The sequence below is a fragment of the Larimichthys crocea genome, chromosome X (genome assembly GCF_000972845.2).
Source record: "Larimichthys crocea isolate SSNF chromosome X, L_crocea_2.0, whole genome shotgun sequence".
NCBI lineage: Eukaryota > Metazoa > Chordata > Actinopteri > Sciaenidae > Larimichthys > Larimichthys crocea.
Genome location: NC_040020.1, coordinates 29,995,781 through 30,021,813, shown reverse-complemented (window position 1 = coordinate 30,021,813; position 26,033 = coordinate 29,995,781). Strand labels below are relative to the sequence as shown.

The 26,033-nt window shown below is 39.7% G+C and overlaps 2 protein-coding genes across 3 annotated transcripts in view; one reads left to right on the top strand and one right to left on the bottom strand.

The window, feature by feature from the left end:
• Positions 1 to 14,893: 14,893 nt before the first annotated feature.
• Positions 14,894 to 26,033, bottom strand: part of ncf4 (neutrophil cytosolic factor 4) — a 29,700-nt gene continuing 18,560 nt past the window's right edge. The window contains exons 7-10 of the mRNA XM_019253806.2: positions 22,446 to 22,544; positions 19,028 to 19,179; positions 18,057 to 18,122; positions 14,894 to 15,309 (exon numbers count right to left, since the gene is read on the bottom strand). Coding sequence (XP_019109351.1) covers positions 15,102 to 15,309; positions 18,057 to 18,122; positions 19,028 to 19,179; positions 22,446 to 22,544 — 525 coding nt within the window. The 3' untranslated portion in view covers positions 14,894 to 15,101. The remainder of the gene's footprint in view (positions 15,310 to 18,056; positions 18,123 to 19,027; positions 19,180 to 22,445; positions 22,545 to 26,033) is intronic.
• Positions 22,607 to 26,033, top strand: part of pvalb7 (parvalbumin 7) — a 34,493-nt gene continuing 31,066 nt past the window's right edge. The window contains exon 1 of one of the 2 annotated variants that reach the window (XM_019253809.2): positions 22,607 to 22,672. The gene's annotated coding sequence lies outside the window, so the exon portion shown is untranslated. The remainder of the gene's footprint in view (positions 22,673 to 26,033) is intronic. The other variant, XM_019253808.2, reaches the window with a different exon arrangement.

The window sequence follows — 26,033 nt, the reverse complement described above, 5'->3', positions numbered from 1 at the left end:
CCAAGACATAATATGTTCATAAGCTAAGTGGTACTGAACAAAGTGCATTGACTTCTGCTCTTCTTAAGGCTCAGTGGATCGGCTGTTTCTGTCGAAGGAACAAAGCTCTTTTGTATCTTATGACGGCAGCCGCTGGAACAGACACATCAGCTCTAATAAGGCGTAACAGCTCTGTTTCCACTGCGGGTGGACACCAAAAAGGAACAAAATATTCACAGACATCTACTCACTGCAAAACTATGTTCCATCAAAAGCTCAGACTCTCTTATCATGTAGTGTCTTTATATGTACGAAAAAGACAAGAGAGGAAAGGCAGGACAAAAAAGTTAAAGTAAGTTAAACTAAATGCCTTCACGTTTTTTTTTAAGTGTTGGCAAGAATGTCTTTGTGAGGATTATATGTCTGTGCCTTTGTCAACAGAGTTTCATAAAAATGACTGTAAACTGGAATGGAACACAATTTCAACCTGTTCATAACATTGAGAGCAAACAGGTAAGGCACGCAAAGCAACATCGGTTAAGCCTCTATGCACGTATTTAATGTTGCATGCACAGTGTAGCAGGCTGTGCCTGACTCGACGAATTGTGATGCCTCACTTAATGGACCTAAAATTCAAATAAAGACGGAGAAGCCATCAGGAGGACACGAGCTAACAACTAAAAGCCAGTTCCAGATTTCCTCGTTTGGTGGCTTCTTTCTCGGTCAGTCTCTCCTTTTTTCTTCTGAGCTTCCTCTGTCAACGTATTCTTGGGTTTCTTAGTCTTTGCCATGTCTGCAGGCTGCAGAGCCTGGTTACATTGCCCACTCGTCCGACTCTGGTTCTGGCATGATACCTGCTTCAGTTTATGGCTCTGGCTCCTCTCTGTCCGGGGCCTGAAAACCTCCTCCTCCAGTGCAAATACCAACAGTCCCCCAGTGATTTGATCTTTTGAACTTCCAATCTGGGCAGCAATGAGCTAAGTAGCTTAGCAGTTACCCGACAGAAGAAGCTCATTTTGGCCACTTGTATCTGAAATCTCATTCTTTTGGTCACTACCCAAAGCTCATGACCACAGGGGAGGGTTAGAAAATAGATGGACTGCAAAAAAATCAAGAGTTTTGCCTTCAAGCTCAGGTCCCTCTCCCTCACAATGGTCAAGTACAGCGTCTGCAATAATGCTGTCGTCGCTTGAACCGGTCCATCTCATGCTCCAATTTCCCATCATTCATGAACAACACCCTCTCTTTCGCTTGGGGAAGCTACTCACTCCCAACCTGGAAGCTACCAGAAAACATTTTCTCCAAAAAATCAGTGAAATACTTGGTAGTGTGTGACTTAGTGCTGTAAAACACTGTGTACTTCTTGTAGGAGATCTGTACCCCAAAGTAACATAGTGCTGGAAAAGGTGTACAGGAAGTAGAGTGACAATGACAGACCCTTTAGAGTACAGCATCCCATTAACCTTCTCTGGCCAAACCACAAGTACAACACGATTACTGGTGGCAAAGGATGGGGAAGTGAGAGGTCCCAGTTCAACAAACTAACAAAGTGTGACTTGAAAGGGGCTGAAAATCTAGGTGCAGTAAACACTCACACCTAATATGTTTCAGTGATTACAGCTTAAATATTTGACTGCTGAAATAAAACTCAGTTAACCAGTAAACCAGTTAGCAGCAGCCCTTTCACCCATCTGTTTTATTTGTGATCTAAACTGTGACAACAATGGATGAAAGCAGTAAACCGTGTTTGGATTGACAGCTTGATTAACCTGCCCACAAGCTGCTCACAGCGAGGAGTCTCAGCGGAGTCTGCCACCTTTGCCGCATTTCATTTCTCTACAACCTGAAGACAGATAGCCTGAAACGCAGACTGGCTTTAGATCACAGCCTGGTTTCTTTTTCCTCCAAAGGCCAAATAATATGCTCACCAGGAGCCTCTATGTTTTTACACACACCACACAATGAAAGTTGTAGATCTCACTGTGAATGAGTGAGTATAAATTAAAGGTTAGGAGATGTAATGGCAAACATGCATGCACAATGACTAAGAATGTGTCCACAAAACAGGTAAATGACTTTGAAAAATAAGGTTTACAACACAGAATAAGTCAGTAAACAAACCATCAATCCTTTTCTGTACACCCTGCAACGGCACCGTGGATCCTATTTAAAGTGTTAAAGGATATGCCGCTAGTGGAAGTGGTTTGTGAGTGAAAGAGGATCCGTCTCCCATCAAGTCAAGATGTTGATAGGGGATGAATGCACTTTGGCTAACTTCTATCCTTTACACACACTGAGGGTATCACTAAAGGACGAGTGTATCTGTTTCCCTCTTCAGGATGTTTTGAAAGTGAAAGTGGAGCCTTTTCCCTTGTGTGTATAGGGGTGCATATAGACACAGACACACACAAACACACCAGCATCTTAACTCCCATCTGTCGCCTCTTTAAGTGGTGATGTTAATGTGGTGCAAGCGCAGCTGCGTGTTGAGAGCTGTAGGAGAAGACAAAACAGAAAACACAGAAAGGTGAGCGTAGAAAGTCTCCACTTTGAACCATCAATGGCATTTTTAAAGAGCTTGTAGTACTTTTTTTTTATTTTTATAATTGACATAAAAGACAAAAGAAAAAAAGAAGAAAGAGTCCCTTTTGTGTTGTTTTGTGCTGTCAACTGCTGAGTGAATGCAGGAAGAAACAGGGGATTATAAGAGTTTCTCAAGCAACCCTTTCAAAGCTTGCTTTTTTTCTCTTTTCTTTTTTTACCTTCCACGCAAGCCTTGGCTTTTGTTTACATCGCTACAATTTTTTTAAAGATTGAAGATAAAAGCAATCATGTCACACAAATAACAAAGAAAGCACATTTTCCAATTGTGCTAGTGGAATTTAGCCATCCTGACTTTTGATTAATTTGTCCAGGTTTAAAGATATTCATCTCTCAGATGTCTGCTGCCACCCCAATAAGATGTAAGTGAATGATATTTCATTAATATATCTTATGTTTCCGTTTGTAGTCCGAGTAGTAGCCGATTGACCAATTGAGTTTGAGCAGGCTCTGGTTGCATGTAGGGAAACAATCCACGTGGAGAGCAAAAGAGATGGAGCGCATTGACTTAAATGTAATCTTAGACCCCACCGGCTATCATGTGATGACAGTTTAGCTCTTTAGTAGCAATGCATCTGCATTTGTATATAGTTATGTGTTTACAGAGATTAGCTGAAATGTGTCTTGTCATTCTTGCATATCATGTTGCTCATCAGACTACAGAAGAGTCGCTTGGTACGGATATCCACTCTCTACACCCGAACCCCTGAAACACTGGCTGTTGACCCCCAGAGGCTTAATTGTCATCAGACGATACCTGATGAGCTATACAGCTAACAGCTTGTTGCATAGTACATTCAATTTGTGCTAAAAGTGTTGAGTGTTCCCACTGCAGCTTTGCAGCGTCTTAACTGTCAATTCATTGACAGCCATTTGGAGTAACACTATAAATTTTTCCGGCTTTAGTGGCATCCAATATTAAACTACAGCATGTATTGAACACTGAAAATTTCCTCATATTTGCTATAAGATTCAGCCACTGTAATTCTTTGTAAACAGCCAGACACATACAGGACAGTTGTATCATACAGTCCAAACCATTGTCACTGGCCTGTGAGCTAAATGTTTATGCAAAGTGTCTTAGAGCATTAGTTTGTGTGGACCTGGTGTAAAGTAAACCTCTGACTCTGCCCTTTGAGCTGAGAGGATGCTGGGATTTAAATGAGATCAGGTTGAAGTTACAGCAAAAGGTCAAAGTTACGTTGTTACAGAGAAGGCATTTATGAATGTGGACGTCTGTGCACAGCAACTTAGAACTGAAAACAAAATTTTGTAAGGACCTAAAAGAAACAAATAATTGATCACATAATTGTTTGAACCGTACACAAAATATACTGCCAGGAATGGTCTGAAAAGTGTTCACTGCTGTTCTATCTCAATATCAAACTTTCTCATATGGTAACAACAGTAGCTACTATTCTTGGTGTCTACATAAATGTATTTACACTACTGAACTTTTTTTTTTTGATAATGGAGAGAAATAAGATGGCTGTAGCACAGGGGTGGTTTATGCCTCCCTGAAAATCAAATTATATGCTGATGATGAGATTTTCATAAACAAAACTTTCACCTCCACTTCGCTAAAGGAAAACCATGTAGTACTTTTGTTTATCAAATAGTAATTAATTAAAATTATTATCTAGTGCAGCACAATGTAGATACTTTTCTGATATCTATCTATCTATCTATCTATCTATCTATCTATCTATCTATCTATCTATCTATCTATCTATCTATCTATCTATCTATCTATCTATCTATCTATATATATATTAATCATGTATCATGTGCAAATCTCATTGTATAAGGAGGGCACATCATCAGGTTTACTATATTACACCATTAGTATGATGGTAGTTTACACACCAAAGAGCTCCATCATAGCCTGATAAAAGAAGCTGTGGATTCAGCTGTGTCACTGTGAGGCAAACCACAGAAACCAACTCAAACACATCTCGGTCAGGGGGGTACAGATACTCAACCGCCCCTAAACAACACTGGAGGTGTGAGTCCTTCAGTAGTTTATCCACACAAGGCCCATCAAGGGCAGCAGCTCTTTATATGGGCAAACCCTAATTACAGTTTGGACCGTCATGAAAAAGCTTCCGTTTTGACATCAAATACAAAGTCATTGAAGTACAAAGGCTTTCATTTTTTCCTTTGTTTCAGATGCCAGCGCAGTAGAAGGAGCGGAGGGCCGAGGAGGAAACAGCGGAAAGATAACGGGATTTAGAAAGAGCCGACAGAAAGAGAGAGAATTTGACATAGACAATAGTGGAGACAAAAATGGCTCAGTGAGACAAGGAGACAGAGAAGAATGAACAAAAAATGGAAACATGATAAGAATGATGGATGTAGAGAGAAACAACTACACACACACACACCCACACACACAAACACAAATCAGACCAGTGGAAATGCCATTAAGTTTGGATTTAGACGAGATGTAGAAGAGATGGAGCAGATCCGAACACACGCAGATAATTCACAAATTTTATGACGCTTTATCAGTCATACAATGTGTCTGTGTGTGTGGGTGTATGTGTGTAATTCTGAGGGACTTTTCCTAATTGTTTTCCTTTCTATGTCAGTTACCGTTAACAATGGTCTATTCTGTGTTGCAGTGGACAGGAGACTGACACACCCACAGCCATGTCTGAGCACCGTCCAGAGTGTGTGTATGAAAGAGTGTGCGTGTGTTGGATATTTTTGGGCCAGTTATTCTGATGACACGTGATGATCATAACAGTTTCCAGTCAAGTGTGTCACAAAGAAATTTGCCGTGTGTTCCTGTTTGGCAGTCGCCTGGACAGACGGTTTATACTGCAGATCCTGTGGAGGTGAGGGTGTGTGTGTATGTGTGTGTGTGTTTGAGTGTGTGAGTGTGTTTAGAAAAATGCCTGTGTGTTTATGGGTGTGTGTCTGAATGTGTGTGTGCTCCTCCCACATAATATCCGCTTCTACCTTTGTACTCTTACTGCGAATTTGTTTCTGTTTTGTCTCCAAAAAACAGAAACAAACTGGACTTGGTGGTTGAGAGGAAAATGACAAATGTCTGTCTCATTATTTTCCTTCCTAACCTGTCAAAAAATATAAAACAAATGTAAATGGCAGCATTTATGTACAGCTTTATTCAAAGCATTGAACAATTTGCGCATTCACACACGTCAGAAATCAACAAACGGCTAGGTTCTGGCCTGACCATCGGGAGAAATTTGTGGTTCAGTGCTTTGTACAAGGACCTCAACTAGAGGTGGGAATAAAACCGCCAATCTTGTGATCTTGTGGACAACCCACTCCTCAGCCACAGCTGCCTATATGTAAAGCAAAATGATCTCATAAATACATTTTGACGTCAAGAGATTATTACATTCATTTTGACAAGACAAGATGAGACACTGTGAAGCCAAATTAGACTCACAGTTACTGAAAAATACAACAACATGAAATAAGATACTCTGGGTACTCTGCCTTCCTCCCACAGTGCAGGAGCAATGCAAGTTAATCAATTCATTGGTGGCTCTAAATTGTCCATAGATGTGAATGTGAGTGTGAATGGTTGTTTGCCTCCAGCACCCTGTGACACTGATGAACGATACGGAAAATGAATGGAATATGTTTTATATTTATAATGTATATCAAAGTACAATACATGATACATTGATTTGGCAGAAGATCTGCCTGATTGCTTTACGGAACAAAACAGGAGCTCTGTTTTCCAGCACAAAACAGTCAAAGATGTCAGTTTTTTGCTGAAGTGAAAAGATTCAGATGCGGATTCACAGTCAGCTAATAAATTCAGCCAAATGTTTTCAACAAAGTTCTAGAAATGTGTTTATTTTGAGGCTTCTGGTATTTATATCTTCAGGAAAGCCCAGTAGAGACCCGTAGGAAAAACAAAGGTTCAGAAGGATGATGATTAAAGTCAGGAAACAACACTTACACTTGCCAGAGGATAGCAATCAAATGTGTTAATGGTAGCCCACTACTCGGTTTCTCTGTTTTGTTACAGGTCGGCCAGACCTGGTAAAAGAAGAAGCTGGTGAAATCCTTAGCAAGTAACCTATAGTGACGAGGTCAAAGGTCACAGCCACAGTGCCCTCACAGTGTGTAGCTGTGATCCACATGGGCGGAAGAGAGGAGCAAAAAGTGGGGAGTACTTCTCCTGGATTTTAGACTTCAGTCAATTTCAATCTTGATCTCTGATCTTTATCTAAAAATCCCCATTAAACTCCATTAGTCATGCACAAATACAGACACAAAATAAACAATTTGCCTGGCTTACTGTAATCCAGGAAAATAGATTTGTTACAGTAAATCTCCTGGCGCAGCCTCTTTTTATTGTTGTCTTGCACATCAAAAGTGTCTCTGGTGCTTTTTTTTTTTTAACCCTCCCTCTCTTCTCGACCTCTCACTCTTTACCACCCACCTGTCTCAATCCCTTACCAACTTGTCTCTTTCATATTTAAGAGAGACAGGTTTAAGATCCGTGCAGAGACAAAAACACACCCCTTGACGACGACACACACACACACACACAGTATCCTCACACCAACATCTCAGGCCAAGTTCTTGACAACAGACTCCCAGCAGTCTCTGCCTCCTCCACAGCTTCATAATTGACCTTCTGTGTGTGTCTGGCCATCTGTGTGACTCCAGTCGCCCTGTTTGAACATTTTTACTGCGAGTACTGCTCACTGGTCGATCTCCACTTATTCATCTTTGCCCTCTCTTTCTCCTTTTCTGTCCGTGTATCCATTTAAACCCTGCAGGCCTAAATGGAGATGACAGTATCGACCAGTTTCTCCATAAAACTCCCCTCTCGCCTCCTCGCTCCTCTAATGGGGAAAAAAAAATCACTGCAGTGTTATGCAGTTTTACCGAGTCATGCTTGTGTTCAGACTGCAATATTGTGTCAATCATATCTTCTTCGTGAGGGCTTGTGTTCAAAAATTGGAAGAAGATCAAAGTATAAGAAGAGTTATATCTTCAGCTATAAAATAAAACATAACAGACAGCCATAAATCACAGAGGAGTCAGTGTCTTGTGCTACCAAACTCCCGGAAAGCAGTAAAGCAGTACGGAGAGCGGTAAAGGGTAATTTTGTTTTCTTTTCTCAGAATCTAATCTGCAGGAAGCTGCTAATGTTAATGATGATAATGGTCCTGATGCTGACGACTTTGCAGATGATGACTATGTTGATGAAGATGTACTGTGCCTCTGCAGCATACAGTGATCCGACAACTGCACAGAGTAGATCAACAGTGCCCCTCAGTGGAGAGGACGCAACAAAAGGTCAAGTTGAGTAAAAGAAATGCAAGATTCAGATTTCATGCGTGAACACTCACAGTTTGCCCTCTGACTTGTTTTCTTTTTGTTCAATTATTAGCAACAAAGTGGATTATAAGTTGTTTTATTTTCATGTTTAGAAGTTTCAGAGCTGTGGTGCGTCCTTCACAGCACTGATTAACTCAACAATACCCTACATGTCATTTTTTTGTAACCTGAAATTTAATGACTGTTACTAAAGTGACCCAAAATATAATAATAATAAAAAAAAAAAAAGAAAATATTTCAAAATTGTATACTTTTGCACAGGTGCTACACATTTTCTGGGTCAAATTTGACAAATTTGTCATAAAGATTACAAATGGTACCTGAGCTACCCTTTCAGTGACAGAGGTACAGAGTTTATGGCAATAAGACTAGATCAGGTCTTCCATGATGAGGAAGCTGATAGTGATTTTGAGGAGGGTCAGTAAGTAAGGACAGTGTCTAATGGTTGCAATGGTTATACGTGGTGTTATTACAATAGTTCCAGAAAGTTCTTGCCATTTTTACTATCGATAAGATATATTTAAATCACTGTGACTGTTTTCATGTCTTAGGTAAAACAGGACATGATATAGTGTGATATAAGGGTTTTTTCCTACAAAAACGAGTGGTGTAGAATCTATAAACTATACAGCACATCACATCATACAATACACTCTCATGCTATCTAAAGCATAAATTAAGGATTAATAATAAATGTATCAATGTCAGATAGGCTATTTATATATTCTAAATAGATCTGTAGTTCAAAATTTGGTATAGACACTTTTTATGAGGATTTTCTTGGACTGGGTCAAAACTGACCCAGACCATACTGTGAAGGCTGTGTTCTGGTCAATTACCCTTTAGTGGTATGCTACTTTATTTTTCCAAATGTTGACTATAAGTGGCAATTTTAAACCCACCAAATGGCTTTCTGTGTACCTTGACACTGATGAAGGCAGCGGTTCTCAAACCTTTTTCTGACATACTACACTTTAGATGGTTCATGCACCCCACAATCTTTATTGGTGAACCACTGATGTGAGGTGTGTTTTAGTCAACCAGTAGCATCTTTTGTTTCCTTGAAACATCTCAATATATTTAATGATATATGCTAGACTAGATGATGATGGTGATAATGACACTGCGGTGCTTGTCTGGCACACACTGCCCAAACAGTTAAATAGTGCCCTCCTGTGTCATAAATAGAAAACATGAAGTTCACAGAATAAGGCTGTCATGAAATACTGTATGTATTATAATAGTTCTCTTATTCCTGCTACACGTTTCTCTCTTTGTGCACCGAATGTTTAATGTTTTATCCGGTGTTTGGATAAATGTGGTTGTGTCTGTGCGTGTGTGTCAGATCTACATGATCATAAATGTGGGATGAGGGATGAGGAGGGAGAATGTCTGCAGGCTGGAATACAATAAGATCAAGATGGATTGAACTCATCCCTGAAAACCAGGAGCAGATGGACAGATCCATCTCTCACCAGCCAGCATCTGTGTGTCTGTGTGGTGATACTGTACATTTCCAAATGTAGAGACCAAGAGAAAACAGACATAAACAAAACCATTCACATACCTACTTATTTATCTTTATTTGGCTCTGTGTCACCATTAACAATTATTCATTGCTGTCTTCCATCAGCAAAAACACACAACACTGCTGCTCTCCAGTAACCTGTAAAATCTCACCAAGCTACAGTCCTGTAAACTGTAAATCAGAAAAGGTTACTGCAGCAATTAACAAAAACAATTACACTCTGTGCAGCTGGCTGACACTGCAATACCTCATAAAGTCCAATGAGTGGCAGCACTTCACAGCGCTACAGCTGATCTGTACATACAGGGAGGGAGATTTATCTTCTTGTCATATTACTGAGATTCTGACATATCAGATAAAATATGAAGATACAGTTTCAACACTGGCAGCTGTGCTCTCTGTTTTCTTTTATATATTTCAACATGAAAATATCTGTATATATCTGTAACGTTCTAGTGGATAAGCAGGTGATGTATTTCAGGGTGTATATAAACTAAATGATAAGACTGGAATGAGGCTATAAGGAGCAACAGAAACTGGCTTCAGACCTTAATATGTATCATGTGCTTGCCAGATTGCCTAACACATCCCACCTAAACCCCTTTAAAACAGTCAGCAATCTTTTGCAGCATACTCCAGCTATTTAGTACTGCACTTTAATAAGACGAGGGACCTATGAAAGGAAGATGGTTGAGATATGATGACTTTTAGTCCCTAGTATGGGTTAAGCTTCAAAAAACGGATCTTACAATAGCATCTTTTGTTAGATCCTCTTTGCCTGCATGCTTCAAACTTAACAGTTTCAGCTGGAAATTCAAGCTTAATGTTGAAATTTTCCAACCTCAAGCTTCAGAAAGCTTCTCCAGAACAACAAGAAGGCATTAATCAGCTGTATTCACAGGCTGAGCAGTACTCCTCATGTTGAGTGGAGTGAACCTGGCGTGTAATATTGGTGTTCTTTTAAGTGCTTTATAGTGTTTGCAGGCTGTGAGCATGCCGGAAAATATAATGTCAGAATCAAGAATGCTAACAAGACTTGATGCACTAATAGAAAATCAAACTGTGGTTGTGTTCAGTACCGTCATAATGGAACAAGTTGTGTCCATGGCACATACATTACTTTCTTCTAACAATCCCACAATGAAATGCTCCTAAATCCAACATTTTGCAACTCAGCATTTGAAAATCTAATTTCTCTGCTTGGTATGGCTAAAAACACTGAGTGTCTGTTAAGTAGTGAATGAGTAAATGAGCGAGTGATTCTGGACACAGCTTGACATTTTACGGCCAACCGCAAAATTTAAACCTTTGCACAAAGCAAATAAATGATAATTTACTCCTCTTGTAATTTATTTTCAGAGCTGTTGCTGAAGCCATCATCCTACCAGCTTAGACATGGTCATACTCGAAACATGGTTAAAATAAGCAGTTATACTGAATTCATGAGGAACAAAGCTATTGTAAAGGTACATGTTCAACAAATGTTTAGCCCATCTCCTATGAAAAGGTCCAAAAACCTATTTTAAAAAGCTACATGACTCAAACTAATAGCACAATTGACCTTATCAGCAAACTTCAAATGGATCCACTTCTAGCTGCAAAGCTCTTCCAAAAGCAATTTGGATCGTAGAGTAATGTGATTTTGAAAAAAGCAATCTCCCAAAACAACTGCAGTGGAAAAACAGCCAGAGCAGGAGCAGTAACTTATCAGGATGTGATTTAACTACCCAATGTGCTATTTTGAGTGGATAACTACTGTAAGTGGCAAACTGTTATTCTAGTCAGTGAAGATTTATTTTACTAGAGTTGCAAAATGGGGAGAAATAACCAGGGAGTCAGAAGAAGAGAAGGTGAAAGGAAGGTCAGGGAGATAAAGGAGACAAAATAGAGGCAGGCAGAAGGCAGACAGAAACCACTGTGGGGAAATTAACACCATCCACCAACCACATGTTGGTAAATTTAGGCTAAATCTATCTGTTACATCTGTCTATTCTACCTGCCACTCGGAAAGAAAGATTACCAACCACAGATTCAAGGCACCATTTCAATCTTTTTTCACATGAAACCCAGTGTCTGCACTGATGCATCTCAAACAGCAACTGTGTGGAGATGCTTTCTAGCTGACTCTTACTCATATACAGTAAGAAATAGAAATTCCCCCTTCAGGCTCATTGAGTTTTACTCTATATAATGCCAGTTGCTGCGGTAAGTAGGCATTTAGAGTAGACCTAAATTCACTAAACTTCTTTACCAGGCCATGTGTTGACTTTCCACCTTAGGATTAGCGTTTCATTGTTTCTACATCTATGGCAGATGTGTTTGTTAGTTATCATACAAATGAGCTACAGTCCAGATCAAGTGCCACAGATGCTCTGTTTCAACAAGTGCCACAAGGTCACATGTGCATGCAGAAAGGCAGAAGTAAGCCTAGGACAGAACTACTTCTTCCACCAACAGACCAGACAAGAGAAAACATCTGCTGCCTTGCAGTGTAAACAGGATGACTCTTTAAAACCTGTTTGACTTGCTGCCTGCTTGTTATGTGTAGCTTTTCTGCCTCAGCCCTTTTAGATTTGAGCTCATATCTCCTAGGATTACTTTGTAATACTGCAGTCATCTCCCTATATCTGCTGATTTTCACAGTTTTCCTCTCAGCGATCCCTCTACTAGTTTCCCATTCTACTAGCTACTGCTGTCCAGCATCTCTTTTGTTTTTTTTGTTGTTTTTTTCTTGGTGGCACTTCCCCAGTCTAGCATCCGATCTGCTTCACTGCTATTCCACCTCTTGCCTATGTCCTCACAAGAGGTTCCTGTGAAGCAGTCCGACACCCTGAGTACCAGTGCGGGCATCATAATGTGCTAGGTCTAAATGTGCCACATTACCAGAACTGATAATAGCCATCTACTTTAGAGAGTCCACTGAGACTTTGAATGAACTTAAGCCCGACAAGCTCAGATTGGCTGGCATGCTCATATTACAGTACACAAAAACTAATTCAAAATACAAAATGAAATTTCGATCTTTTTTGCCCCCCAGCTGCCTCTTTCTTGAGCACACCCCACGTTTCATTGACAGTTCATGGTACATGGCTAGTTCACAGTCTAACACGACTTTGGCCCTAATGACATTCATTATAAGCTTAATTAGATGTACAACAGGTCGCCGTGGCAGCAAAGATGAATGTTGATAATTACATTCTGGGCAAAGGTTGACTGGAGAACACGCTACTTAGATAGAGTCTGCCCTTTCTCTTCAAGCAGGTTATGAATCCTAGAGCTACCGAGGATAACAGACAGACAGATACAGAGTGTGAAAGTAACAAAATGTCAGACAGATGAGGTCAGCGTTACAGACAGAAATACGCAGGCTTACTGCAGAATAAAATAAAAACAAAAGACGCAGGCACCATCAGTAATAAGATTAATCACTCCTCGAGTTTTTACCCAAACCTGACCGGTGCTCTTGCTTGATTTAAGCCCTTCAGACAGATCCATCAGTGGCAGAATAATAGTCACTAATATGACTATTTGATAAACAGCCTGTTTATGCAATTTACCAATAAATATATTGCGGTTAGCAAGTTAGCTCAGCTGATATTCCAGGTATATCGTCCATACTCCAAGTATATAAATTTACAGATGATTAGCTTCCTAACATGATGAATTAAATAAAGAACATTGCCACCATGGCTATTTACTGTACAGGTACTCAATACTGAATACTGATATGATTATATGATTTGACAGAAAAAATGTTGCTTTTAAAACCGGAAATGTGTAACACAAGGGAAAAATACTTATTTACTGTCCCACTCTGGTGTCTGTACATTAAATAGAAAGTTACCACTAGCTGACAAATAGGCAGATTAATTCTGACTCCTCAGAAAACCCCTTAACAACTCTGATCAGCCACACCGTCCATCAGTAAACAGTGTCCTTGAACAGGGCATGAAGCCTCGCATGTTTACTCAGCGTTAAGTTGCTCTGGATGAAAGCATCAGCCAAACATAAGTGGAAAATGTGACAGCAGGTTCAGACCACGGTGGCAGCGATGGGCTTTTCTTTTTAATACAACAAAAACCGAGCAGGGATGGAAAGCAATCTCAAAGCCTGTCTCGTGTGGCGAGAGCATAACATATGCAGTAAAAAGTGATTGTGGTCATGAGGTATGGCTGCTTTCCGAGTGAGTACCACATGGTGTTTATTTCAATCCAGCTCTGCCAAGGTCACCCCAATGTCACTGTGCTTGTCAATCACTGGAAATCTCTGTTCAGAAATGAAAAGGGCAATAAATGTAATTGGAAAGAGAATAATATGTAAATAAAGTTATCGCAAAGACAAACTGGTTGATCAAGGACATGTCCTCTTTATCCATTTAATTCCCTGTGTACTTTTAATTTTAACTCAGATGAATCAAAGTGTGTGTTCACCTGTGTGTCTTTACAAGACACTGTCTGTGCATTGTTGCTAACTTACCTCGGGGTTTGCTTCTGTTTCTAATGCTTTCAGCCTACAAACATTAATACCTTTTACACTTCTTGCATACCAACATAACATCTGAGTGAGAGTGATTTATTGTGGTGTGCACCTATGTTGATGCCATGAGCGGCAATACTGAGCCTCACGGGAGTAGATTGTCACCAGACAAAAATAAACATTAACACCTGTAAAACCACCATTTACACTAACATGTGTCCAGGGATCTGATCTGCACTGCAGAATAGAGCATTACCTTTGTTTCAGCTGCTCCAAATTACCTGTTGTTTTGGATTCAAGTTTGAATTGTCTTTTCTCAGTACAAAAAGAGCCATTTTTAATAAGATGTTAATGTGCAGTCAAATCCAATCCATCACAGAATCAATGTGCATGTTTCATGTTCCTTCTGGATTTGTCATTTTTCCAATAATGCTTACTCCTAAACAAAACACACACTGGAATAACGTGTGTTTACACCCAAGTCTGAGAAGGTATCAGTCGCCTCTAGTGCGATAAGCAACTTTTTTAAAGATGCCCAACTTCCACATTGCCAGGGAGAGGGTTGTTAAAGAGGAATATGAGCGGAATAACTTTGCATTAGAGATGAGGAAAAACTGTCCTGCCAGCAAAGGCGATACAGTATTTGAATATCCTAAGGTGAGTGGTGAATGAAATGCAGACACATGGATAAAATGTGAATGCAGGGTGTGAGCGGGTGACCTAGCACTAAATTAACACTAAATATCTATAGTCGGTTGACAGACTTAATCAATACTCAAAATTCTGACTTTCATCCCCATTCACAGGCGCACAGAAGGATCTGGCAAGAAGATCATGTTTAAGAATGGTTTTAATGCCCTGAGTGAAGGCTCACAGGCTAGCGCTGCATGTACTAGGCCCTGCTTCTTCAGTGTACAATAAGTGATAACAAATTCCAACAAGGGAAAAAAAAAAACACTGAGGCATGCAAAATGTAGAAATGTTATTAAATTAGTTTATTGCTAATTGAAATTTGTGACACAGCAGTGATATTTTTAACACAAATGAGACTGTGAATGAATGAATAGGGTAAAAAAACAACACATACAGCCAAAATCAGCAACAATATTCACTTGGTAAAGTTCATTGTTTTGATTTAAGGATACAAGTATCTTGTCCAGTTCTCTTGATTTCTAATCTCTCAGGCCTCAGTGTTGTAAACAGAAAAGTCAGAGACCAAGGTCACGTGCAGTTCCCATGGAAACTGATTGACCGGTCTCTTGACTTTTCCCTGCTGACCTCTGCCCTCCTTGATCATCAGCTGGATGTCCTCGTCGTCAAGGATACGGATGAGGTCGCCCTCGGGATCGCGGTAGTTCAGGGCGATGTCGTCCATCTTGAAGACGTTTCTGAGGAGAGACAAGAACAGGGAGGGAATGACCTCAGATGCTGGCTTTCTTCAGATGTTTTCAACCCCATGTTTTACTTTATTCTTCTAATCTTTTAAGTATAATGCATCACAGCAATCCGACTTAAACTGAAACAACCGAAGATCGAAGAATTTCCGAACTCAAACACATCCAAAAACTTATGCTAGATACAGAAAAGCGACAGAGATTAGAGCCCAACTGATACATCAGTTGGCCGATATTATCAACTGAAACTGGCCTAGATATATCAATATTGGAGTATATGTTATCCGATAAGTGACAATAAATAAAAACAAAAGTGATTTCCAAACCATGGCAAGCAAAAAAGATAGAAGAAGAGTGAAGAGAGAAGAGGCAGATTTCCGTAAATAAAACTAAGACTGACAATGTAGATGTTATACTATTTAACATGCCCAGCTTTCTGAGTACCTTTGTAGAGTAATATCTGTGCAAAATCCACAATAAAAAAAAGGTCTATTGAGTCAAGCTCAAAATGCAGCCAAATCTGTATCAGTTTAATCTTAATATATCTTAAAAACAAATACAGAGAAATAAAGACAGAGCAACAACAACCTCTCTTTATTTTACAAAAGCATTAGAGATACTAATTGTGCTTGTTTGAGGTGGACAAAAATCACTGCACGTAACAACTTTTAACATATAATGTGACAACATCGAGTGGCTGTAATCTATAAATATTTCTTTGTTTCAGTTTATTTTTTCTTTTATTATGGGTTTACATTTTATTATTAACATAATTGTATTGTTATTGTGTGGGGGTTCATCTTAATGAGAATATAACCATGCTTTTATATGTTTCTTTTATATTAAGTGGTGGTCTGCTTTAATGTTAAAAGCAATAAAGATATTTAATGACACATTAGAAGAAAGCTCTGCACCATACTTCCAGTGAAGGAAATTACTTGCCCCGCAAGGCTTTTGTTGATATATTACAGTTTAATTAAAATTTTTGCTGTGAAAATTATCACCAAGAAAACATGTGCTCGACCAAAGGAAATTAGTAATAAGTGCAGATATGAAGTTTGACAACTGCACCACCTTCTCTAAATTCACTTTTCCTTTTGCAGGAACACAGTTGTGTTTTTTTTTTTCAGGTTAATAAGAGAGAAAAAACAGTAATAGTCATAGTTTATGAGCTTTTCTATTGGAGTCCCGGAGGCAGAGCATGATGATGTATTACATCCGATGAAGGGCAAGCAAAGAGGTATTCAAAGTCGCTTCCTGCCACCAGCAATGAAAGGATGTTTTAGAGGACGTGCATTAGCAGTCCCGTGGAAAAAGCATATGGTATCCCTTTCTTTTAGTAGCAGTGTGATCACAATGTATACAGTTACACACTGTACAAACTCAGAAAGAGTTGATGCAAGTGTTAATAGTGTTGTTCAGTAGTATCACCACCAGCAGCGTGAAGCGTCTCTCTGCTTGAACAGTGATAGTGTGTGATAAATTTACAAAAATATCAATGTGTTACAACACATTAATGCTAATCTTGCAAACTTAAAATCACACACGAAACAAAATTAGTAATAATCACAAGTAAATGTGATGAAACAGCTTATTAAACTCACCGCTTTAATTCAAATTTGGACTCATTTATACTTGAGGCAACAATTATATTTGCATTTATTTCATTATCTGGCAGTTTAGCGACATTTTCAGTAGCTACACTCTTGTGTACACTACCTGTTTTGCATGATGCAAGCCTATCTCTTTGCTTTTCCTAGGTACTATCTCCTCATGCCACCATCACCATCACTACTCTCTCTTCCCCTGTTGTTTTCATTCTCTCCCTCCCCTTTATCAGTGCCAAGCCATATTAAGACTCAAGACCAGGGTCTCATCAATCCTACTCCAGGGAACAATAGGCATGAACACAGAAAAACAATAATGAGCAGATAAGCGGAAGAAATGAACTGATTATGAATGGGGAGGGCTAATCACCACAGCGCTCACCTATCTAAATTACTAGATAATGAGAAATAGAGGGAGCGAGACAATGAAAGAGAACAAGAACAGATATGATAGTGCAATGAGCACATGCGCCCCGTGATGGTGGTGCAGTGGGAGAGGGGAAAAAACGCTGAGGGATGCGAGTGAAATGCTGAAAGTGTGATCACAAACGTCAGCAATCACCTCGGCTCATCAGTACATCTCCAGGAGAAACTCTAGATATGGAAATCTGCCCTGCTGAGCAAAACATTTGAAATCAAAACGCTTTATTTGTGACTGAATCACCATATTTTGATGTTAACATGTTTTATTGAAGCCATTTTAGCACTTCAGAAATGTTTTTCAAAGGCGATGTCAAAGATTATTAGTAAGCAGTTAGCACTTTTTCATTGAAATAATTCTAGGAAACTGCTAAAATGATTATAAGAGGCTTTTAAGATTTTAAGGTTTTCAATTAAAAAATATGCTTCACTGCCTTCACTTCAAGCCTTCATCAAATATTTCATGTTCTAGTATCACATTTTTCGAAAGGTGTTGCAATTCACTCACAGGTGTGAGGTTGCATACAATCATTTCCTCCTCCACAGTGAAACCACATTCAGCTCTCAACACCCACAAAATCCCTTGCATTTCTCTTCTGACACGAATGTAAATAAAATAAAAACATCACATGAAACACATACCTTTAGTGTCCAGAGTGACAAAAAGTGACAGAAGTTTCAGAAAGGTCTAGATAGACTTTGGTATACACCCACCTCATACGAGACAGCAGTTCCTTGTACGTCGGCTGGATAGTGAGGGCCTCTTGTACACACACATCCCTGCAAGAAGGAACACACAATCATCTCTTTGAAGTAGATCTACAATTCACATTTCATTTTGCTGACTCTCTCTCTATTTAAAGCATGTGTTCTGTTTTCATTAGTGTATAATAACTGAAAATAATAATCGTTATGTTTTTGTTACCTTAGAATGAGACTTTTGTATCTGCAGATGCCTTCCAGAAAGCCTGACATGTTTTGAACTGCTATTTTTCTACAGAAGTGAAACTAAACAATGGCTCGAGCCTTTTGAATTTTTCATATCTGCCACTGTAGTTTCTCCCTCACGCTAAGAGGGACAGGAGATCGGGTTGCAATCTGCAACTACACCACTAAGTTCTACACACTGCTCTTTAAAAAATCTTATCTAAATAACTTCTGAGGATAAAAACCAAACAAACACTCAAACTGTTAAAGATTTCTACAAATTACAAACTAAGTTTTTGAAAGGTCCCAAAGTCTGAGAAGTGTGTGGTCTACTTTTAGTAAGAATTCACTTCTTTGCTATCTTCCAAGTCAATTTTCCAGCAGCATCACTGCTCCATCATGGGCTTCGTACCGCTCAAGATGATTGTGATTGGTTTAACAAAATACAAATAAGAGAGCAGATGATAATGGTTTCAGCCAAACCTCTATCCAACGCTGGCACTGCAAATTGTGGAGAGGCAAGACTATATCAACCTAAAGTCTGGGGAGCTGCATGTGCTTGAGTCACCCTTAATTTTCCCCACAATCTGTCCTGTTACTTACGACATCTACACAGAACAAAGTTCAAGTGGGGGCTTGTAAGTACGGTACCCAAAACCTAAGGATGAAATATAATATAACTGACACTCTGCTCTACAAATGTTTCTGTCTTGTTTAGAGATTTTATGACAGAAGACATCCTGTATGTCTAAACATACCTGGTGTCGACTCCAGAGGGGGTGAGCAGGAAGCAGCGCAGGCAGCTGTAGGTGGGGCCTTCACCCTCACGTTCTGTTTCTGTCTCTGGGAGGGGCTTAATGATCTTCACAAAGGATTGCGGGAAAATACCTGTCTGATTGTTCACTGTGCCCTGAAGAGGACACAAGAGGACAGATGAGGAGCGGAAAGGAGAGAAGAGAAGAAAGAGATCATGAGAAACAGCAAATGATTCCCAGAAGATGATAAAGAACTGATGTAATGATGAGACGGGCTGATGATTTACAAAAAGAAAACACAAGGAAGCGGCATGGACGTGCATCAAGAGAGAAGCCTTCCAGACTAATTAGCCTGTTCGTAATATCCTGCCGATGTTACAAGCACTCAACGGCTACACAGCCTTTTTACTACACCCCTGGTGTCTGAGAGTGTGCATGTGTGTGTGTCTTCACAAGGCAACAATTTTATGTAAAAAAAAAAAAAATTAATCCTGTGATCAGGCAACAGTTAAATAAATAATCATTTCAAATCTGTACTGAGATGTTGGACATTTAGCTAGACATTTTCTAGATAGTAAGTAAGACAGTACACATTTATTGTACCTCATGCTGAAATTCAGAGCATCACTTGTAAAGATTATTGTAACGGTTATATGCAAAATGAAAGCTTGCTCGACACGTGGAGAATACTTGAATGGCTTGTTTGGTTGAAGGACAGCAGACCCATTGTTAATAGAAATGGTTGAACTACAGTGGATCAGCCTTTGTAGGTGAAAATGAGGAAGCCGAAAGAAGGTAGAAGAAGTTCATACAGTATTATATTTAATTTCACAAAAAACCTCCAGTTCACAATTCAAGTCAAATGTGTTTCATTTTCTCTTCCCCTCTTTGTCTACTGCCGAGATTAATAGTGGCAAAAAAGACATTTTTCCTCAAGTTGTACAATTATTTTTTATTGCCTTCCATAAAGTTGAGTTACTCACTATATACAGTCAAAAGAGTCTCATACGGGAACAGTCAAAAGTATTTAGTCCCTCATACGGATTATGCTGCAAAAAAGCCTGGCTCCTAGGTACTACTTTATTTCTTAAACTGTACTTCTTCTACTACTTCAAATCACATCACCCTTGTTTTGACGACGATGCAATGAGCAAAACCCAGAACAGGACTACAGTGACAGTCCCTGGCTACACCTTGCTACGATTCATACCAAAATACAAAAGCTTGCTGCACCTCCTGAGAAACTAACCTCTTCTAACCTCTGTAAGCACATTGAAGTACGTTCCTCATACTGTAGGTGAAAATGTAGGTAGCTAGTTAACATTAGTTATGTTATTATTATGTTTTTTTGTAACTGCTGACTTAGGGCGAGAGGCAGGGTACACCCTGAACAAGGCACATAGAGACAAACAACCATGCACACTCACATTCACACATACGGGCAATTTAGAGTCACCAGTCAACCTGTTAAGTGCACGTCTTTGGACTGTGGGAGGAAGCTGGAGTACCCAGAGAAAACCCACGCAGACATGCAAACTCCACACAGATAGGCCCCAGCCAAGGTTTGAACCAGGAAACTTGCAACCTCTTGTGAGTAAAAAGGTGTTTGACTCTTTATTTTTAACAGTTAAGAGTGTTTCATCCATCCATTATCTGTAACTGCTTATCCTCATCAGGGTCACGCTGGGGGGCTGGAGCCAGAGGCGGGGTACACCCTGGACAAGTCGCTAGCTCATCACAGAGCAAGAGTGTTTCAGTTTAAGCTTCATACACAACTTTATTTTTTTCATTTATGGTGAAAATTCAGTCATATGACTGACTGAGAAACTAACCATCTATGTGATTCCAGTGAGAAGCTGCAGCAGAGGGGTTAGTTTCTCATTTCTACAGATCAGTCAGGTAGTCCCACACACAATTCATCATTTTTAAAAAGGTCTGAGTGTGAAATCATACCTTTAAGTCTTAAGTTTTTTGGCCATCCGTCACAGAAGCTGCTCACCAATATTCTCTTTTTCTTTGAGAACCCTGAAACTGTTCAGGTGTCGCTCTCTCTCTCTCTCCACCCATAGCCGCTCTGTCCACTGACTAAATCAAAGGCACTCAGTCAACTTTTCACAAGTTGTAAGTGTTACATTAACCCCCATAAAACACTTAATACGAGAATGATTTGCCAAAAAAGAACAAACAAGATAGTGTTTTACATTTTTGTATGAGGTTATTATTATCAGCCTCTTCTGTTACGATTTTTGGATCTCTTTAGAAAACTAGGGGCACCATAAGTGCATTGTCCTCCTCCTCCATGTTGATTCTCACTCTCCCTCTCTCCCACCGCATCGGTTTCCACCTCCTCCCTCCATCTCTCTCTCTCTCTCTCTCTCTCTCTCTCTCTCTCTCTCTCCCACTCACCCACCCACTCTCGGATTCTCTCTCACACTCTATCTCAACACCTTCCATATTTTTATTCAACATGTTTCCCGACCTTTCTTTAGGCACTGTGTGACAAAGCAGAATTTCTACAACAATAGTTTGCCTATACCAATGTTCCAAGTTACATTCCTATGTTAAGCGGCTAATTAAAATGACCCACATCCCGTTTTTGGATGGTGGTGACTTACACGTGACACTAGCGGTGTGTAATCAGGACATTTTGCTCATTAAGTAATTGTTCCTCTAAAGGAAACTGGAGCAGGGCACCTTGAATCACATCGGAGGAGATACTCTGTGGTCACTGCTGCCATGTGAGGATGACACAGTTTTTTTTTTTTAGTTTTTTTAGTTGCATTATATTCTGTGATTAACTTTTTGACTGCTGCAACACGTGGAGCCGCTGTTTGTGCATTTAAAACTCGCCAAAGTAAGGATACATATGACAAAAGAACAAAACGATGAACTCTTGATGAAAATGGAAATAGACACTACATGGCCATGTGTGCATACGTTAACATCACACCCCTGTGACAGTTTTGAATATGTCATCCCAAAACTACTGACATTCATGCGACACCACTCTTCTGAGAAGGATTTCTATGAGATCTGACCATATATGTTTGACCATCTTTCTCATTCAGTCACAGTCCCCTTCTCCCATTTATCCCTTTACTTTTCTTTGATCTTTCTGTCCTCCCCATCACTCACTCTTTCATCTCTCTCTCTATAACTCTCCTCTTTCCTCCTCTGTTCTTTTTCCTCAGCCCCTCACCCACCACCATCCTGGTCAAGATGCCTCCTTTTCTCTCTCTTGTTCCATTTTTCCTCTCTTTCTCTTTCTTCTTGGCTTACACTGTGTCCTCTCCCCCTCCACCTCCTCTATTTCTTTCCCATCCCTCCCTCTCACCCATCTTTCTCTGCCTTCCACTCTCCCACTCTTTCCCTCCCCCCTCCCTCCTTTTCTCTCTCTCTCTGTCTCTCTCTCCGTTCTTACCTCCAGCCAGTCGGCGTTAACTCGTTGCAGCAGGAAGATCACCTCTCCCCTCTTCAGGTTCAACTCCGCCTCGCTGTTGCCGCGAAAGTCAAACATCGCCTGGGACACACACACACACACACACAAAAGAAACCACACACACAAGTCAGTGAAAGGAGAGAGGAACAAGAGAGGAGAGAGACGGACACACTCAACACTAAGAGAGAAGAGACGGTGAGAGCGGACAGGTAAGACTTAACACACTTTTTGCTGATGGAGAAAAAATGTGTGAGTGTATATAAGTAAGAAAGACAGACAGGAGTATTTTTCACAGTATGATGAAGTAAAGATTTGTGAACCAATTAGGAGAATTAATACAGAAGTGGAGTGAAGTTTGGAGTGTACAAAGGCCGGTGTACATGTATGTTATCGAGAGGGAGTGACGGGATGCAAGAGAAGGCAAGAATGAATTCATCTACTTGAAGAAGTTAAGCTTTGTGAAGAGAGAAAGTGAAGATGTGTTTGTGTGAGTGAGATAAAAGAAAGAAACAAAGACAGTGAAAGAAAGCAAAGGAATGAGAGATAAGGGATTTTGGAGAAGCGTCATTTCATGTGTTCAGATATTCAGCTCTTCTGTCTCTGTTTGTGTGGAGGGTGAGGTGAAATACCATAATCACTAGCAATGTTATGTTTATATATAATATTATGTTTTGTCTGACCAACAATCCAAAACCCAAGAGGTTAAATTTTGAACAAAACTGAAAAGAAGCAAGTCATCAAATTTTAACTGGAAACACTTTCACATAAACTGTCGATACTGTCAGTGGCATCATTAGATCTGTTTTAAAATATTCTTAAGCCCCCTAAATAGTTTGGTGTTTTTTTCTTCTTCTTTTTTTTTTTTACAAAAAAAATGCAGACAAATTCAATATACAGTAAAGCGGCCAGCATATCAGTTTAAAGAAATAATCATATAACCTGTCATTAAGGACTTAAATGTGATCATAAATCTGTCAGTGTCCCTTCACTTCATAGTGTACGGTAGAGAGAGCCCCTCTGGTGCATTGTTATCAGTCCATTCCACTTGTTCAGAACATTACTGAAATCCAGTCCTCGTTTTTCCTGCGACCTTGCTTGCAGCTCGGTACCGGCAGCCGTTGGTACTTCTACTGTGCACACAGAGCCGGATAGAACATGAAGAACATGAATGGATGGATGAAGAATGGATATAAGAAGGTTTTTCAGGAAACTAAGTATTCATCACTGCTGGTAGTAACAATTAGTTAGCTCCAGCCTCCAGCCTCCAGCAGAAAGTCCCATGTAAATAATAAAAACCTGGCTTACACATTACAGACAATCTCTGCACACGTCTTACCTTTACCGTTTTGGGTCAAAAGTTACATTCCAGCTGTAAAAGAACGCTGCTACTTCACTAGCTGGTTAGTCTGAAATGCACTGTGAAGGTCCTGGTTGTTCATAGAGTAAAGTGTGCACCCTCTTTACCATTTATCTTTGGGGTGACTTCAGCTGTGTTTCTCACTTTACGCATGGATGCACACCATGAAACAGGAGCTGAGCTCATTCACCTATGATTATCATCAGTGGATACTAATCATAATAATAATAATAATATTAATAATAATAATAATAATAATAATAATAATAATAATAATAATAATAATAATTACACTAATAATAATCACTCCACCACCCCTATTGGCCTGTAGGAGTCAGGGCAGAGGAGCACAGTGAGTGAGAGGGGAGAGACATCTACTGGAAAAATGAGTCCAAAGGATTTCACAGAAAAGTCATTTGTGATGCAGACAGTCTTTTGGAATTTTATGGAAATCAATTTGAATGTGAAATATGAAACATTTCAGTCAAGGTGCACCATATGAGACTTATTTACTTCTAAGACTTATTTATTACTTATTTATTTAACTTGCTTTTATTTGAGAGTAATGACCAGAAAGTGGAGAAAGTCAAGTTATACACACACGCAGACACACGCACCTCTGGATACTGTCAATCACTCTTGTCTAATCGATAAACTGTTTCAGCACTACATTCATGTATGCAGCACTTCTGTCTGTTTATATTTAAGAATAAGTATAAGTATTTTTGCATCTGTGCAACTGTGTGAAAGAGTTTATGTGTGAGTGTGCGTCTGTGGGCGACAAAGTAAAAAAGCATGTATGACGAGTTTGCAAAAGTGTGGGGGGGTGATAACCATCCTGGTTATCGCCGGTGTGTCTGGGATAAAAGCCTGACAAAGTTGAATTTGCATTTAAAGTAGAACTCAGTAGAGTCATTACTGATGCTTTAAACCCATTTCTATCCTTTTGCTAAGAGACTCTAACAGACAGATGATAAAGTAGCCTATTACACACACACACGCACAAGCCTTCCTATATGCACAACCAACGTACAAGCTACAATAATCATTTCACTGTAATAGTACTTGTACTGTGTAATCACAATAAATCATATCAGATGTTCAGATGGGCACATAAAGATCCAGAAGCAAACATATGTGTAAACCTTTCCTTGTATTCACCAGCAGAAAAGAAAGAAAGAAAAGATGAGCAATTACGGTAAATTGGACTATGAAACTGAGGAGAGAATTACAGCCACAGTCGAAGAGCAATCACTGGAGACAGTGAGACTAAAAGAGGGTTGGAGAATCAGGAGAGGTACAGCGAGACCAAAAAAAGAACGAGGAGCGGTTAAAGCAGTGGGAGGGAGGTGAAGAAGAGGACGAAGAGGAGGAGATAAGAAAAGTGAAGGGATGAAAACTTAAACAGGTGCAGGGCTGCAGTGAGCTGATAGATCACTGCTGTTTTCACGTGGTACAGTTTGGATCCTTAAAGCTGGACTAATCAATGTTTTTATATTAACTGTAAGTCAGGTGATGTGTATTGTGGCTCATTAAAACGAGCTCACAGATCATCATGATCTCCACAGTTCTCCTAAAGTCTACACAGGCTCTACTGAAGGCTGCAGTTTCTAAGGAAAAAAGCTCTGATAAACAAGAGAGAGAGACAAGTTATTGACTACCTGGTCAAGTTAGTCAATATAGTAAGCACGTAGCAGCTAAATAAAGCTATATAGGAGTTGGTTGAGACCAAATCAGAGCTAAAAGGAGGATGAGTATTTGACTTTCATCTGCCAAATAGACAGAAACACAACTCAAAATAAATGTTAATGTTGCTCCATGTCTGTCTGATGCATAAATAGGCAACTGTTTGCTAACATGTTGGCTATGACAACTGTACTGTATGAGGCTATTTCAGTCTCAGTTGATTTAGTTCTGTAGTGGTAACAGCAGCAAGTGTGCCTGAGTAAATCAACCACTGACATTTAACAGCTGCTCAGAAATGTCAGCAACGCAACAGAAGATCAACCCATTTATCAGTTTCTAAATCATGTTCAGCATCTGTCTTTTGTTTTTAGCGTCACATCCAGGACGTGCAGGAGTTCTTTTTGTTCGTGCTCCAGGGCGCAATCTTAATCCTGCGTAGGAAAGGTGAACTCATCTTAACGATTTAAACTAACTTACTGACTAAATGGCTATTATGTATATTGAATATGCTACAGACAAACTGAATT